The 18,464-nt window shown below is 41.2% G+C and overlaps 1 protein-coding gene across 4 annotated transcripts in view; it reads left to right on the top strand.

Annotated features, from left to right (window-relative positions):
• The first annotated feature begins 337 nt into the window (after positions 1–337).
• The window catches only part of HHIP (hedgehog interacting protein), a 133,627-nt gene continuing 115,500 nt past the window's right edge, over positions 338–18,464 (top strand). For all 4 annotated transcript variants that reach the window (XM_075614335.1, XM_075614319.1, XM_075614327.1 and 1 more), the window contains exons 1-2: positions 338–1,030; positions 13,286–13,481. In XM_075614335.1, coding sequence (XP_075470450.1) covers positions 761–1,030; positions 13,286–13,481 — 466 coding nt within the window. In that variant the 5' untranslated portion in view covers positions 338–760. The remainder of the gene's footprint in view (positions 1,031–13,285; positions 13,482–18,464) is intronic.

The raw sequence follows: 18,464 nt of genomic DNA, 5'->3' as shown, positions 1-18,464 counted from the left end.
ACATATAAGCAATGCAAGCAAATCATTCACACCTCACTGCCTAAGTACAGTATCCCGCTGCCACCCCATCCCCACACAGGATACACGGTGCACCTCAGGCTGCCTGGCGCGTGCCGACGCCTCCCTGTCTCGCGCCATCCAAGCTCTCCCAACATCCTGACAATCACACACATGCAGTCCACACCCGCCACCGCCTGCCAGCCATGTCAGTGCGTGTGTGCGTGTGCGTGTGCGTGTGTGTGTGTGTGCAGCGGACAGTGACGTCAAGGGGCGCGGGGTGGCAGCACCTCCCCGCGCTCCGGTTAAAAAGAAGCAAAAAGAAGAGCGAAACATGAGAGCCCTGCGGAGATGCAACAGCAGCAGCAGCACAAGCAGCAGCCACAGGCAGCAGCATCAGCAGGCAGGATTAGTACAGGGAGAGCGATCCCAGCGCTGTGCCAGCATCCCCTGCACCTGGTTCACCACCACAGAGCAGCTCCCTGCAGCAGATGACACACAGCACATTCCAGCCTCACCTGAACCACTCACTGTCATCCCCAGAATAATACTCCACCTACCTTTACTGTTTTGCAAACTCTTTGAGTACTTTTTTTTTTCCTTTTTTTTTTTGTTTGTTTACAGCATTTTTTTAAAAAGTTTGTTGGGCATCATTAATTGTATAGGGGAGTTTTCAGTGAAGTGATAGTTGTTGTCAGTATATATAGATATATATATCTATATATACTTTTTTTGCGGTGTGGACTGTGGAGAGGTTGTAGCAATGAAGAAGATGCTGCTGTTGCAGTGGCTGCTGGTTTGGGGGATTGCGCTGCTCGTTCTTGAGAGTGAAGCTAAATTTGGGGAGAAGAGTGAAGCTGGTGCTAGGAGGAGAAGGTGCCTGAATGGGAACCCCCCAAGACGTGTGAAGAAGAGGCATAGGAAGATGCAGACCCTGGATCTGGGGTGGGGTGGAGAGGGATGCAGGGGGCTTTACCCCCGTCTGTCCTGCTGTTCCAAGACTGACAGCCCAGGGCTGCACATGGATCCTAAGGTAAGCAGGACATGGCTTTGGAGAGCCTCTGAGTGATGGAGAGCTCCTGGCTTAACCTTGCTGTCATTGACACCCCAGATTAGATGCATTGATGGGGCATACAGTAGATTTGGTACCATGCACACTGTCCCTCCTTGGTTTCCTCACGGGGATATGATTATACAGGTTATGGTGACAACATCACACATATGAATGTATTGAGATATGGGAACTCTTGAGTGGCTTTACTCTTATTACAGTCCTTTAGGATTTTATAAAATCACATTTAAGGCATCTTAGATGTGGTCCTTCTCTATAACGAGTTATAGGACCACAAGAGGTTAGTTACCACCCTGCAAATACAACAAGAAGTTGGATTTTTGTTTTGGTTTAAAAAAAAAAAAAAGATTTTGTATGCTCGTAAAATTGCAGTTGTGACAGTTTTATGACTTCGTTTTTTTTATTAGGTTATTAAATATGTTGTATTCCATCACACAAAAGCAAATATAGAGGCTTCAGTCTGCCCCCCAAACTTGTATCCCCCTGCAGAAAGAGTTGTGCAGTATCCATAGCAAGTGTGATCCCTGCTTTTTAATGCATTGGTATACTCAGGATTGTAATTAATTACCATAGGGTTATATTGCCTGGCGGAAAACCAATTCCACAGCGAATGTATACGTTATAACCACCTGTGAAAGGGACATTATTCTCTTGTTTTCTGCATAAGAGAGATGTGTATGTGAGCCATTACATCTTCTATTAAAGATACACAGCAAACAGGAGAAAAGTTTGCCCCAAGTGTTTTCATTTCCATACGGAGACTTGCCATGTGTTATAAATACAACAAAATGTCTTTATTTTCTCAATCTGTTTGGCCAGATGGATCCTACTCGTTGGTGCCTTATTGTAATCAAAATGAACACGTACTGTTTATTGCAACAACACCACTGAAAACTGGGCTGTATGGGTTATATAAAGTATATATTGCACCTGATACAGTACCTGTTTTTCACAAGCTATGTGATAACAGCACTTGTCACTCAGAAGCTCCAGAGCATCATCACATGTGGGGAAAAATGCAGGCACTGCTGGATTTTGGTTACCATCAGATATTTGATATTGACACATTTAAGCAGTTAAAAAAAACTAAAAGAGGCAATTTGCACAAATGGCAAGGTTTGTGGCCACATACACTCTAATGATAACTTGTTACCTAAAGGATTCACTCAGGTTGGATTAGGTGACCATCGCATACGGTATGTTAATAGTTGATATTACCTAATGGTACCTCAACTGTTAGAAGTGAAACACAATAAGAATCACATTGTAACTACTAACTTCAATTGTATATGTCAAAAATGTTGAATCCCTCTACAACTGGAGTGTCAATCTATGTGATGATATGCATAGTACTACATATTGCACTAGTAAAAATGTTACTTTAGATTTATTCCCAGAGATGTTAAATTTTCTGAAATCCCAGTGATATAGTGTAGTGAAATTCTATGGAATAAAGCAGATCATTTTGCTTTGTACCATTTTCTACACTGAAAATGTCAATCTCAAGGGCTGTCACAATTTAGGTCCACTTTACTTGATGATAACACAGCCCGCTATTGTATTATGATGATATTTTCACTGCTGCAATAAGTGCTCCTGTTGTAGTAACTTCTGGTAAAGTTGAATCCATGACTTGCTGTCATTTATTTCCTCCATTTCTTTCTTATGTAAGAGCTGTGAGTTAGAGATGATGCTTGATGAGGAGAGATATAATGGACCAAGCCGACTGTAGCCTGGTGTTTACATACAGATGTAGCAGACTTTATTGCACCCATTAACATGAGGCGTTGTGTTAACGCTAACACAATATTTAACGTCACGTTAACGCATGCACCATTGAATTAATGGTAATGTAAGCGCAATCTCCTTAACGCACTTGTGTGTTAACGCATTTTTCCGCACATTATTCTGCATTGACGAGTGCAATTACATCTGCTACTGTACATCTGTACATTGCTCTTGCATGGAAGTTCACGTATTAGCTTAATTTGACCCCTTCTCTACCAGAGGGATTTGTATATGCATGCCTGTAATATTTATGTTAGCGTGTGGTGTGTACCTTTTAATGGTGTTTATAAGTTTGCAGGAGAGGGTGCATTTGTGCAAGTTTATTTACAATAAGTGTACATAATGTTTGAGTTTGCATATGTATGTATACACAAGTTGTATCTCTGGGCATAAACATAGTGTATATATATATGTGTGTATATATATATCTATATATGTATATATATATATATAGATATATATATATATATATATAGATATATATATATATATCTATATATATATATATACTGAGTTAAGTTATGGTGAGTAAAAAAAGTGACAAAAACCCTCCACAGGAAAGCAAATATGCATACAGCTATATTTGCATATATATATATATATATATATATATATATATATATGTAACTACGTCTATGTTTATCTAAAGTGTGTGTTAGTTTCCATATCTAAGATAACGTATTTACAATAAGTGCGGACGTTTGTATATATGCATAGTAATATATGTGTGTGTATGTGTACGGATATGCATAAATACAGTTTTGAATGTATAGGTAAGTAAGCCTATGTTTATCTAAAGCGTGTCTGTATATAGCACTTTGCAGGTGGTTCTCACTGTATACAAATCTTTTTTGATGTGTGTTTTCCTCCTCTCATGTATTCACGGTGGCAAAAGTTTCTCTGAAATGTTACTGTATTTATTACTGCAGCATATATTTAGAAGATACTGCAGATTAACCATACTGTAGATGTGCATGGTAGAAGGTGATATGTATTGCTTGATGTTTCTGAGGCAGAGAACACATGGCCAAGTTTGCGAGTGGTGAATCATAGCAGTGTGCGGTCCCAGTGCTTTGAGGGCTGGACATCAGTGTATACATTGGAAGCCACAGAGTGCATCGTTGCTTTGGGCTTTGCTGCTGCCATGGTGACCACATTGGACGCTCTACCTCCGCTACATCTCGCCTATACGATGAGCAAGAACCATCCTCGCAAACAGGTCTCATGTTACAGACCACACTGAAAACTGAAAGTCTGACCAAGCGCCGGCTTTTAAAGTAAAAATATGCGAAGATGTTGGTGAAGATGTTTATCTTGACACCTTCATGACTTCCTTCAACTTCTGCAAAGTTTGTAATACCTTCCATGCCAGAGGAGCCGGTAACACAATGCAGTAAAGTGTTTAACATACTCTCCAACTGGAACTGTTTCGCAGATACACTGCAGGTTTTGAGGTTCTGTAAGACCTGCTGTACCTATTAGACAGAAAGTGTTTTGTGTGTGGTAAGCTGCATTACTTAAGGGAGCTCCATAGGGATTGATTGGAAGAGTCTGCATCCAGCTCAAGTAGAGGAACAGCAATGGTACCTATTTTTAAGTGCAAAATGTTAGGGTGCGGGGGCTGGTTTGAGGGATAGACTATAGATTACATATACTGTGTCCAAGAGCAATGATTTAGATCTGCCACAAAAACAAATTCAGTCATGTTTAACATGATTTTAATGATAATGACTGGGTTTTTGGTGTTGTAATTATGGCACAGGTAGAGGGCTATATACTGTATCAAGCTTCAGAAATGAATGTGCTACTGATGTTAATGCAGCGGTTCCCCCGGCTCACTTTTTTTTCTACCTCCTTTTTTTACCACGATGGAAACCAGGGGGTTCCTGAGGCTAACACATGCTATTTTCAGCTCTGGGGATCCCTTGGTTCCCGAGATACTTACGGGTAAAAGTAGCACGTTGTGTGACCTCCAGGCCAAACTAAATGGTGTTTTAAATCTCTCCACATAATGGGCCACTTGAAAGACGCATCAACATCAGTTGTGGCTTTCAATTAGCCGACATGATGCAGTGGATGAAAAGACCAGGTAAGTACTAGCGGTACCTTTGCCAGTAAGTCTCTCGGGAACTGTGGGTCCCCGGAGCCAAAAAATAACGTGTACAAGAAAAAAAGCGGGTGCGCTGTTTTAAACAGAACATGAAGGTAACAGCCCCTAATCAATGTGCTGTGAAGCTAAACTCTGCTCCAGCACTGGGAACCAATTTGCAGTATATTAAATGCCACTCTCTTTCAGTATATTAAGGTATTTTGCATCAATTTTGTAATTTGCGTTGAAAATATGTTCATTCTATATTTTGGAAAAAATAAATATTACAAAGCGCTATTATGGCGGTAAGTGGGCAAAAGTGATGCAATTCTGGGGCAATCAACTGCACTGGATGAATCAAAGAAACATTCCTATTGTTTTCCAGTAAGATGTTTGCCCTGGAAATGTTCCAATTTTGTCTTGATACATGGGGGGTTTGGTGGTTATTATGCAGAACAAAACTGGCATAAGATATTGCAGCATGTGACATAAGTTTACCCTGGAATAATCTTGTCTGTGTCTCTAGCCAAGTTGGATACATTTGCAATAGAAAAAAAAAAGGCTCCATCAATTCACACTAAGTTTAACGCATGACGCAAGTTGCTGTCCGTTAAGTTCTTTGAGTCTTTTAAAAGATAACAGTTTTGGGGCTGCAAAATAAGTTTGAAAATAGTCTGTGCCCTCTTTACATTTCTGGATCCATTTTTAATTAAAGAGCTGTTAAGAACTATGACCGGACAATGCTGAGCAGGCTCTTGAACGAAAGCGTTAAATTGACCCTTTGTATTGTGCAATTATCTGTACACCCTGAAATGGGCTTAACGAATTATGTCATTAAGAATCAGTGCACGTGAAATAAACCATCAGGTGCCCTTTTTTTTCTTACTCTGGTTTTAGTTTAATTAAGAATTCTTCAGTGGCAAATGTGTTGTTGTCAAGGTCTAAGAGATTCTTGGAAAACTTGTGTTTCGGCCTTTCTGGCCCGAGCATAGTAAAGGAAAATGCCCACTGCTGAATCGAATTTTTATGCTTAGTTCACGGTACATTTCATTCTATTCTCATGTAAACAGCTTCTACGAATCAACATATGTGTCTGGGTGGTATCTCTCACTTTGTTTTGTAACAAAAAGCCATATTGCATCATTTAATTTGCTCAAGTCATGCAAATAGGACAAAATCAATAGGACAAAAAGGGGTCGACTTCTCCTCCTCCCCACTAAACTGCTGCCCACACACAGAGTCTTGTTGCTTATGGCAAAAGAATAACAACACCATTGTGTTTGTTAGTTGGTTCACTAATGGGTGAAACTGGAGAACATCATTCTCCTTCAGTCCCCCCACTCTGTCCAAATGTTCTTGCCTTTTCAGGGAGTATTTGGGCCAGCCACTTTTTTATTCCCATGTGAGTGAGAACTATCTTGCCGCAGGTTTTTAGTGTCAGCTTTGGTTTTATTCTCCCCATGTGCAGGAGAGGTTTATGATTCCAGGCAGGGATAGCGCCTCACGTTTATAGTGTTCTGAGGCTGCATGAGCAAAGGCACTGATCGAAATGTGATGGCAACAGATGGTACCAAGAGTGTAACTTTTTTATTTTGTAGGCTACATTTTTTACAAATACATGCATTTTATAAAAAGGCTCTGCAGTCCTGTTATTTGTAATGTGTATTTGCATTCAGACCATCAACTTTCTGCTCCGAAGTGCTGCTCTCTTGTAATCATATTAACCCCATGCTTCTTTGTAAAAAATTTATGCTCAGAGATTCCAACCTCCAAGGAGCTGTTTGGGGATGTGAGGGCATTGAACCAAACATTGCAATTTCAAAGGAAGCTTCTCACTTCTGAGTGAAACGCCCTTAACATCTATGAGACTGCTGCTGCTGCTGCTGCTGCTGCTGCTGCTGCTGCTGCTGCTGCTGCTGCTGCTGCTGCTGCTGCTGCTGCTGCTGCTGCTGCTGCTGCTGCTGCTGCTGCTGCTGCTGCTGCTAAATATTAGTGAGACTGACTTAAAATCAGTGGGATGCAGAAAATCAGTGAGAAGTTATGTGTCTGTAAACTTGTTACCTATTTCAAAATGTAAAAGGAATATTTGGAAACAGCAGGACCACTTGTAGCATTGACTGGGGATGTGAAATAAACTCAACATTTATTTGGGACAGGAAAGAAGTCTGCAGAAATCTAGCCTTTCCAATAGCAAGCTAGCGAATTGACACTTCTGCAAAGCCTAATATTTAAAAGGGGGGGGGGGGACTGTATGCAGCCTTCATCCCTACATCACTCCAGATTCTGGGGGCTTGATCTGTGGACCTGATGACAGGAGTTAGGGGTCTAGTCTCTAAAACCTTGATGTATGATGCAATTGTTCAATGTGCCATCTATGTGTAACGGGTTTCCCCCCCCCCCCCCCCCCCCAATCGCAGATTATACTATGGGTGCGGAGGAACATACGGTGTTACCATAGGTGTGGTGCATTACCTGTTGGCTCACAGGAGGGCTGAGCTTCCGCCACGGGGAACCTGGGGCAATTATGCTAGGGGTACTCACTTACAACAATGCAGCGCCTCCACCTGCGATGGCTCCCACCAGAGGGGGAGTGGTTCCTCGCAGGACAATACACAATAACCACGTACAACAGGTTGGATAACAACTGGTGACTTTACTAACGGCATATAGAGACAAGTAACATCAACACATAGCAACAAAGGTCCCCCGCTAAGGGCAATCAGATTACGGCGTCTTACAGGATGCTAACGCTAACTTGCACCACGGCGGGTGCCTACACTTTATACGTCACGGCGGACGCTAACCTCTTAGGCGTCACGGCGGACGCTAACCTTTATGCGTCACGGCGGACGCTAACCTTTAGGCGTCACGGCGGACGCTAACACCTCCACAGAGTGATCCCACCCTGTGTCCAGTAAACCCCACCCAATGTCTCGCACTCCCAAATCAAATACAAGTGTGTGTGTGTGACTGCGCAGCCACTATGTCTGGTGATAGGCCTGGTTGGTGCACGTGAGATAATGGGTTACCTGCCCGGGCTCCAGCCACGGGTGCTGCTATACCCCTGGGGTTGGATCGTCGTGATATCCTCCTACGCGTGGATAATATCACCGCAGCTCCACAGCGTCTGTGCCTTGGAGAGGATCTGTATGCTGCCCGCAGGCCGCAGTCACTGCTGGCTTGGCCTCTGTGAAGATAGTCCAGCTCTCTGTCAGCAACCGATCAATATTCTTGGTTCACTACTAATAACTAGATAATGGGGCAGAGTCCCTAACCTAGGGCTTGTCCCTACAACACTCAGCTAGGATGACTCAGGGTTATCTGGGGCCTAGGGGAGTACTGGCCTAGTGCAGGGAGCCACTGACTCCTGCACCCTACCTCCTTCCTCTAGCTGCTCCTCTCACCAACTAACTAGCGTGCTCTAAGCCCGCGAAATGTATTACTATGTTGCAAGTAGTACTCCTGCAGCCCTATTGGCTCCCTGGCGTCATGGGACCGCTCCAGAGGCTCATGGGACTTAAAGTCCCCTTACAGAGCCCTCCTCTGATTTGCCAGGGCTTCGCGGGCTTTACTGCTCCTCTCTGCGCATGCGCGAACTCCCTGGAGTCCTCCCGGTGCTCCTAGTCCCTGCGCATGCGCAACGCACCCAACAATGGCGGCGCCCTGCTCCGCGAGCCGCCGGGGCCGCAGCAACGCGATTGCGGCCTTAACAACGGCCCGATCGCGTTCTCGGCAACCGGCCCGATTGCGGCCCTGACAACCGGCCGCAACTCCAGGTAACGCGCGGCTCACGCACCAGTACCCCGCACTCCCTCGTTCTCGGCGGCCCTGCGCAGCGGAAGGAGGGGGGTTAGTACAGAAAGGGGGACCTGGTTACATCTGAAATTACCAACAGGATACTCACCAAGCACCTCCTTGTTAAAACTGCGCTTGGAGGAGGTTGAATAGTTGCAGCTGAGCTCAGGAGATTCAGTTCAGGCCTACACCATATACCAGGGGTGCTATGAATGGATGCAAAAAAAGTATCTGCATAGGTGGCAGTGCTGATTCGCCCACTTCTGTGCCAAGGGAAAGAGCAACACAGCGTGCAGTGTAGTCAATCTTGGAGTACATGTTGCTCCACATGCTACTCTTATCAAGTTGTTGGCAAGCTTGCCTGGATGACATAAGAGACATACCATGACTGAACTACCACAAAGATGAAAGATAAATGTGTTCATAACATGCTTTCCAAACAAAATATGTACTACGTAGCAGGAACTGTAGCTTCTACCTTGGGTGGATTCACAGCCAAGGCTGTCAAGAAATGGTGGTGCGATTATGGTTCTCAAGTGTGTCCTTTTACAAATCATTTGTTTGCTCATGCTCTTTTACAGACAAAAGCTTTTGTCAAACTCATCCAACTAAATAAACAACTTCTCCTAGGGTCTTTCTAACAGCTGCTTGGGTATTATGATCTATTTACATACTAGCTTAAAATTGAAAGTGAACTCTTTAATGACATAAATCAAAACCACAACAGAGGAGGAGAATGTGTTTAATGTCCCAATAATGCAGCTCCCAGTCGTAAAATATGCACAAATACTGTAAATATATCATTCCTAGCAAATTGCTACCCATGTTGTTGCCTATTTTATGGGCAAACCATTCATAATGTTTCAGAGTCAAATATGTATTATGTATCATTTAACTCAATTGGCACTATTTTACTTATTGTGGTAAAACATTGAGCCTTATCTTATAGTGAGTGGTGCTTTAGAATTTACTGTACATCTAAATGTACCTAATTTCCTAAATATAAGAAAGTGTACTAGTACAGTATATTACTTTCATCATCATTAAACATCATCATTTGGCTTGAGGGATATTTAGCAAGCATAGCACGCAGCATAACCACACAAGCTGTAATGTGTTGGTCCTTGACACGGTTTTCATGGAACAGTTAGGTTAACCAATTTGATGGTGGTTTCTGCAAATTCAGGCTAAGACAGGAAATAACTTTCAATTTACACATCAGGTTAAAGAGCTTGTCAAAGATAAAGATTGTTGTTCTGTGGTGGTGTGCCAAAGAGAGACTACAGAACATTGACAAATGCAATTTTATTTAAAAAAGAAGACCGCCTTAGAGAATTTTCCAAAAAAATGTTTGTTTAGCCTAGAATAGGGGCTCTCAACTCCAGTCCTCAAGCCCTACCCAACAGGTCAGGTTTTCAGGATATCCCTGCTTCAGCACATGTTGCTCAATCAGTCCCAGCTTCAGCATAGGTGGTCCAATCAGTCCCTGCTTCAGCACGTGTTTCAATCATTCCCTGCTTCAGCACAGATGGCTCAATCAGTCCCTGCTTCAGCACAAGTGGCTCAATCAGTCTCTGCTTCAGCACAGGTAGCTCAATCCTGCTTCGACTGAGCCTCTGATTGAACCACCCGTGCTGAAGCTGGGATATCTTGAAAACCTGACCTGTTGGGGGGGGGGGGGGGGTGTCTTGAGCTGGAGTCGAGCACCGCTGGCCTAGAGAAATAAACACACACAGCAAAATGTAATTCCTTCAGCATATATGAGGTTAAACAAGCAGCATTCATTAAACCACTGTAGTAATCTAGCATGCATTAACACCATTCACTTTGTTGGTGTTACTGAAGGAAATGGGCCCCTTGATCTTTGAGATTGACTGGAATGAGAGTAGTAGATCATTGAAAATAAAGCCAGAGCCTAGAAGGATAGTCCTATCCATCTTTCCAAAAAGAGTCATTCCTGTTCCACATGCTACTCTAGCAATTAAGGTGTTAAATAAGGCCCTACAGGCGTTTTAATTGACTTCACAGAGAGTATTAGTTCATTGAAACCAAACCAGAAATGATGGCTCTATCAATCTTCCAGAAAGGTAATTTCACCACAGACCTCACACAGAACAAGATGTTAGGCTCCCTGATGTTTTGGAACAGCATGAGACATGGAAAAAAAAAAAGAATACAACAATTGAGTTTAGACAATTTATTGAACCCCATTCCTGATTTAACATTTATATATATATATATATATATATATATATATATATATATATATATATATATATATATATATAAAATTATCTGCCCGCAACATCCATTAATATTGTTTTCATAGTTCAGTAAAGGCTATTGTAGTCTACCAAGAATTGAGGTATCTGCACCAAATTGATCTTTACATTTATTATTATTACTATTAAAGGTGCAATCCTGGCTACGTTTTTTTCTTTACAAATGTTATTAAAAGAGAATGCCTTGAGTTCCAGACAGGTCACAAATAGTCTTTCGAAGGAACCTGGGATAGAACAGCATAGATGTTGGCAAGTTCATTGCTTCCAGATCTCATCAGTACTAAATATGATTGCTCCTTTAAAGCAGCAGTCCAAGCTGCCGTTTTTTTTAAATATTATTATTATTTCCCCTTTAATATGTGCATCAATACAATACACACAAGTGATAAGTCATAAGCTAAGTTGTTGATCGGCAAAGATTTGGCTCAAGGTTCACTAAATGACTGTCAGGGCAGCAGAAGAGGACCAAAGATGCAAAGTTATGTGGGGAAGATCATGTGACATGGCAGCCACTAGATACAATTGGTGCACTGCTAAAGAGTGGGCAGGGCTCAAACAGGGGTGTGCCAGAGCCTGTTTCAGAAGAGGAAGGGGATGTGACTTTGTAAATGGCTGCTATAGAAACAAAAAAATGCTTGTTACATAAAAAATGTAATTCTAAGTTGTTTAAAAAAATTCTACAAGTATTTTCTCATAGTACAGAACTGATTTATTTAATAAAACACACACATGTAGGATATTGCTTGGTCTGCAGCTTTAAAACGTCATGCACTCAATTTATACTATGCTTTCTAACATAAATATATTCATGTAATGTAGTTAGTTCAAGGAACAGGGCTTACTAGAAGTTTCAGTCAAGCTAAAAGTACTAATCTAGACAGTTAATTCTGCAAAAGAGCTGTGTTATGTTCTTTAAATGTGGAAAAGTCATTCTATTATTATTATTATTTTAGTAAATACATTTCCAAGATGTACATATTAGTCTATGGAATTGTTCTGTGCACTTTTTTGATAAACAGATGAAAAAAAGAGACAAGATGCAGAAGGCAGTTTCCAATCAAAAACAAGCAAAATTCAAGTTCTTGCTTTTGCAAACCATGCGAAAATGTTTTGTTTTTTTAGACCGGGATTTGGTATGCAAATATTGCAACATTAGGTATTCACATTGTAGATTGAGAGATTTGATTTGACTGGTGACATCTCATCTCCAGGCTAGAGAGAGGGAGGGACAGAGAGTCAAAGTCCATTTGAACCTTTGGTGGGCATTTATGGTACTATATGGGGCTTGGCACGCCAGAGGCCCTATCGATGTACCAGGCACCTGATGGCTGCAATGCTCATTTTCTAGGGAATGATTGGAAGCCCGATCCCACCGAGCGCCCTCCACTTCCATTTCCATCAGCCAGGGGGTGGTATCGTTCATGTGATCGTTGCTGACCCCAAATACCAAAGGTCCAGTGGCACCCTGTGGCTGCCAGATCTCCGGCACTGAAAAGGTTACTATTCATATCCCTGACCTTTAAAATGCTTACACTGACTTTCAGTGCTTTTTAAACTTCAGGTGATAAAAAAACAAACAAGACAAATTGCATAAAACTGACCGCTTTCTTCATGAGACCTGTAAATTGTAAGGCACCTCAAGGTCAAGGGAATATAGCGTTACTATGGTATGCTGTATATACGTGAAAAATAATACACCACTTGTATAATAGTTTGGCGTATCACTGAAAAGTTGAATCCTTTTGACAGAGGCTCCTGAAGCTCAATGTAAAGACAAAGGGGTTAAGCCTTGTGCTCAGCAACACTTTACCAAGTAGAACAGTATTGTGAAGGAGAATGAACTCAAAAGGGCACTAAAAAACCCCTATTGAGAGAATTCCATAGTAGGAATTTCAGGAATAGGATCAAACAGGCTAATCTAAACCATGCATATTTTACCCACCTGCATATTGTTTTTCTAATACGTCTTGACATTAGAATTTTGAACGCTAACTAAGTACGTATGCTGTATCAATACAAACCTCGCTACTTCATTCATAGGACAAACAATAGGAAGTAAATATCCGCAGTACTTTCCTGTAGCACATTTTTCATGGCAGTTCTGGGCATACCCCCTCGAAACCAATGACTGCAATACGTGCGTTTAACACACTGCTCTACAGTGTAGTTTGTTGTTTCAACTGTTTTGTTCCAAAAATTTTGTCCCGTGTAGCAGTGAAGCATAGGTCATATGTTTATTTATCTCTGGTTTGTGGCTTGCAGGTATTTTCAGTTACCAACAACACAGAATGTGCAAAGCTTCTGGAAGAAATCAGATGTGCATACTGCTCGCCACATGCTCAGAATCTCTTCCACCCACCTGAGAGAACAGAGACGTCCGAGAGGCAACTAGTCATTCCCACCCTGTGCAAAGATTATTGCAAAGAATTCTACTACACATGCAGAGGACACATACCAGGTATTGGAAAAGCCCTTTAATCATGCTTAACGGGATTATCAGGATGCAGAGATGGGGGGGTTGAAGGTGCATTCACTGTTTGTTACATCTTTGAACAGTTCATGAAAGAGGTTGTTTATTTCTATTATTACAATAGTGAATGTACCTACCTAACAATTTATGTAATGCTTAACATGGGAGAATTTGTAGGCACAACGTTATCACATAACATATGTATCACAGTCTCCAACCTGTGAAACTGGGGCAAATCAGCTACAAAAACTGGGGTAAAACAGCTGCACCCATTTTGCAGCTGGGAGACTTTGCTAAATAACCCCAAAAAACACTCACATTTTGGGGGGCTTGTATCAACTGAAGCAAAGCGCAAAGAGAAGTTTGTTTTCACACACTGATCCATTTATAGCTTGCGTTTGTGTCAAATTAAGAAAGAGTTTCCTACATTTGACACAAATTGTTAGCTTCAAAAATGTACACCACTTCAGACTTTGCGGATTCTTTTGCAGCAAATACAAGATAAAAAGACAAACAGAGATGAGGCGTTTGACCCATTTAAATATAATTGGTGAATCATGTAATTACTTCCTAACTCTTCCCATTGACACTCCTTAAATCAAGGACTAGAACACATGGCACAAAACTTGGAGCAAAGACCTTGCTGTACATTGACGCAAAGAGATCCACGATGAAAATGATGCAATTTGCATTAATTTCTATTCCAATTTGTCTTGATACAGCACATTGCCCTTAATGTTGTGGCAATGAACTGAGCATATACTGTAACAGTGAAAGAGTGAAAATACCCATTCTATTAACTTATTTAGCACATTTAAAACATGCAATTAAAAAATCATAAAACCTGCGGGTTTTGTGATTTCTTTGATTGCTTGTTTTAATTGATTCATTGCTTTAGGTGATTGTGTACACCTGGGTGTGGGTATAAATGTTTGTCACAGTCATTGTCTCCATTGTCTCTCTTCACCACCATTGAACAGACCGAAACGTTGGTGATTGTGTGCCAATTTACAAATATATTTTTGAAACGATACCTTTGTGTGCTGCCTCCTGATTGCTGGATCTCCAAACGGTATCATATACATATGTATCCCTTTACCATGTACATTTCCACCTGTTAATCAGTAGTGTGATACAGATGTTGCAGAAGTTATTTCACCCATTGTCGTGTGATTTGCCGCGGCTCTATTCAGACAAAGGGCACAAGTTGTAATAGCTGGTGCAATAACCTCTGCTACATATGTATGTCACAATATGGACCAGTACTCATCTATACACTTTTATATGTTTATACACACAGTATAAAATAGGAGTTTTTAGCAGAGCTTATGTATATACTGTACAGTATATTGAACTTCATTACCTTACTGCGCCATATTTATCAAAGGAAAACATACAACTGCTTTCAATGGGATTTCTATTCTTTAATAAATATGGTACACATTTTTTTTTGCACTGGCTTTATCCCAATTTTGCCATACGAAGACTTAAGTAAATAGACCCCACCATTTAGCAAAAAGTGATTAAACACCTTTTTTTTCACCTGGAGCAAGTGAACTGCAAAAAAATATATATTCTTGTAATTATTATACTATGTTTTTGAATTTACAAACATATAAAACACATAGATGTGCGTGTGTGCCTGTATAGATTCAAACACATAATTGTTCCCATCTGCACTGGTTTTTGTGCTGTAATGTTTTTATTGATTATAAAAAAATAACGGTGTTAATAGCGTTTCTAAATGCTCTTGGTGAAACTCGACATGCACGTTAGCCCATTTACATATATAAATATTATTATTGTCTTTATAAACTATAGTTCAGGAAGGTTTTTTTAAGCCAGCTGCTCTTAGCTCTTTATCACAAGCTAAGAAAAATATGTCAAACTTGCCAAGATTGTGCTAGTGTTGAACACAGATTTGTCATTGTAAATGTTTGACCTAAGCAATCAGCCTAAAACATCAATATATAATCAGGGAGGTATCAGACTATTCTTTGCCTTCAACTATGTGGGTCTCGCTGCACAGGGGTAGAAATTATAGCATGGCTCTGTAACTAGGTCCTCAAAGATGCCTAAAAAGACACAGCTATTTATGTCTGCTGGTGTCTGTGTCAAGTTTCTTACATAAGGGCCGTTCAATACTGTGTGTGGCCATGCGCGCGCGCGCCTGTGCCAACGCGCGTGCACGTGCCGCACGCTTTTTGTGGGTAAACAGTCCATGCTGCCGGGACCGACAGGCAGGGAAGGTACTGTGTGTGTGTATCTGTGTGTATGTGTAATTTATTATTATTAAAAAAAAAACACATTTTTAAAATTAAAATATTTATTAACATTGTGCAGACATACACATACATACACACATATACATACATACACATGCATACATATACATACATTTCAGCGGCGGTAGCGGCGCAAAATCTTTATTTTCCTACTCTTCACCCCTGTCGGCCGGCTGCACACAGACTGCCATGCGTGTGCGCGGTCCTATTATAGAAAGGCTGACTAACCTCAGCCATCTATAATTGCCGCACGCGCACGGTGCAGCAAGCGTGCGCACTACAGAACAGCCCTTAGATGGAGATAGTTTGGTCCAAGGAGTTTTTGCCAAATCATGAAATGGTGACTTTAATATATACAATTACATTTGCACTATGGTGTCTGCGTATCAAGAAAGTGGACTGCGCTGACCTATTTGCACATTTTTTTTTAAGCACTTGTTCGGTCTGAAACGCAACTTATTGACTAGGGTTATTCCTACTGTTGTAGAATTTGGCGCATGCTTACACCACCTTTAAGGTGATGGAGAACACCAATGCAGAAAACCATCAATAAATGTAACGCAAGCTGCACAGTTCTTAATGTATAGCCCTACGCCAACATGCACATGCAACTCCTCCAACTTGCTCCAAAAAATCCCTGATCTTGTCCCAGCCAGTGCAGATATAACCAAAAGTAGCGCACGAGTTACATCAAAATAATCACTTTGCGCCTACATTTGGCCTTTGATACATAGAGCTTCATACCTCATAGTGGTAAGTGGTTTTGATATATCCCATTGTAGAGTATGTGTGCTATATCTCTTCTCTGTCTATTTTAGCAACCACACCCCAAATTGCAAGGACAAAAGGCAATATAAAAAATACCTCAATATTGCAGTTTAATGAATTGCCCCTATTGGAGCTTCAACTGTACATTTCACTGTTTCAAGCGAACCAGACTTTTCTTTTTATTTACAAACCTGCCAGCTTTGCCACACAATTTACATCATCATTTCTTCACAAAACGTACAACATTCTGGTTTTAAATAGAGAGGAATCAGTGAGTTTTCTTCAAGACTATGTTAACTCTTTCACTGGAGGACTACAGACCAGTCTTATGCAAGTAATTGGCTGCACTGCGCCCTGGAGCAGCACGTCGCCGTTTTGTCGAGCTTTGAAGGGATTAAAGATTGCTCCATGGTTTTAGTGCAAAGAAGATCAAAGACAAAATAATGACCCAAGCTTTCCTTAAAAATCATGCAATCAGCAAGGGGATCTTTTTAATCTAATGTTTGGACTCTTCCAGTATAAGAGGGGCCTGCAGCGCATAGCAGAAATGTGTTACAAATCTCTGTGCAGTTAAAGGGGAGATGTAGTATCATATAAAGTACAGTTTCAGTTGTTATCCCTTTACTGTGAATTTCTTGTAAATCACCATTTTACATCTGAGCGCCATGATCTTCTTTTAAAAATACATGTTTTAAGTATCTAGCAATATTGTAGAAGCCCATTCGTATTTACAGTAGCTTAATTCATACTAGATAACTTTCTTATGACACCAACCAACGAAGCCTCTCTGCTGGTCATTACGGTGTACAAGTCCCGTACAAAAACAGTTAGGCAGATCTGACAAGGGTCTGTTTTTGTTGTCCATATTCTATATCAACATGCAATACAGTAAACATTAGGGCCCATATTTACTAACTGGTGCTATTCCATAAGACACCTTATGGCCCATTCAAGTGGATATACCCTTAAATGCTACACTAAGAGAGACCATTAGAGCCAGGGAGGTCTGCAATGCATTGCTTGCTTTGAGAGTGTAGAGCTTGAACTGTATAATGCTAGAGGTTCTATTTTCATGGGGCAAACTTTAAGTTTTGTATTTCCCCAAATGTATGCAATGCTGCCTTAATGGTGTAGAACAGCAATAGAAGAGTCTTGCTGTTATTCCCTCGGTTGCTGAAGGGGTTAAGGAGATGCAGGAGCCTAGCGCTTGAGAGAAGGATGGAGGAACACAGGAGCCAGAGCTGCTGGAGCCTCACTCCCCAGATCAACATATGTGGTGACGAATGACAAATTTATTTTTCTACAAAGGCTGTGTATATGTAAAACTGCTGAAGTGCATCAAGATGTCAAGTGCTTTTCGTGACCACCCAGGCTGTCTTGAAAGATAACCAGATGAAAGCATAACTATAGCACTGGACAGAGCCATGCTGCTCTGCAGAAGAAGGGGGGAGAGGTAGGGGGGGGGGGGGAGAAAGAACGATCACAAGCCTCAAAAACAGGGAAATATTTTTTTTTTCTACATTGGTCAGATGCTAATAATTATTCCAAGGGCTTATTATGAGAGATGACAATGCCAGAGGCAAGTCCTACGGGGATAATTGGTTTTATTGCCAATGGTTAAATGAAATGGATATTTTCACAATATATCACTGCTCTCCTCTAAAACAAGAGTGCATGTGAGCTTTTAGTGCTAAAGAAGGAAACCATAAAGAAAAGCAAATCTTAAACTTAAAGCTGCAGGTTTAAGTTTTTACGCAAGCCGCCCTGTAAAAGAACCATGTTGCAACAACAACAAATTCAGGCTATGGCTATACGTACTTTCAAATGCCCATACTTGACATTAAAATACGTACATCATTTTGATGAAGAAGTCTTGACCATCTTATTTGTGTTTGTTTTGGTCCTTTGCATTTCATGC

Source organism: Ascaphus truei, chromosome 1 (assembly GCF_040206685.1).
Source record: "Ascaphus truei isolate aAscTru1 chromosome 1, aAscTru1.hap1, whole genome shotgun sequence".
Taxonomy (NCBI): Eukaryota; Metazoa; Chordata; class Amphibia; order Anura; family Ascaphidae; genus Ascaphus; species Ascaphus truei.
Note: the sequence above shows the minus strand (reverse complement) of the source record. Positions and strands in the feature narration are given on the sequence as shown.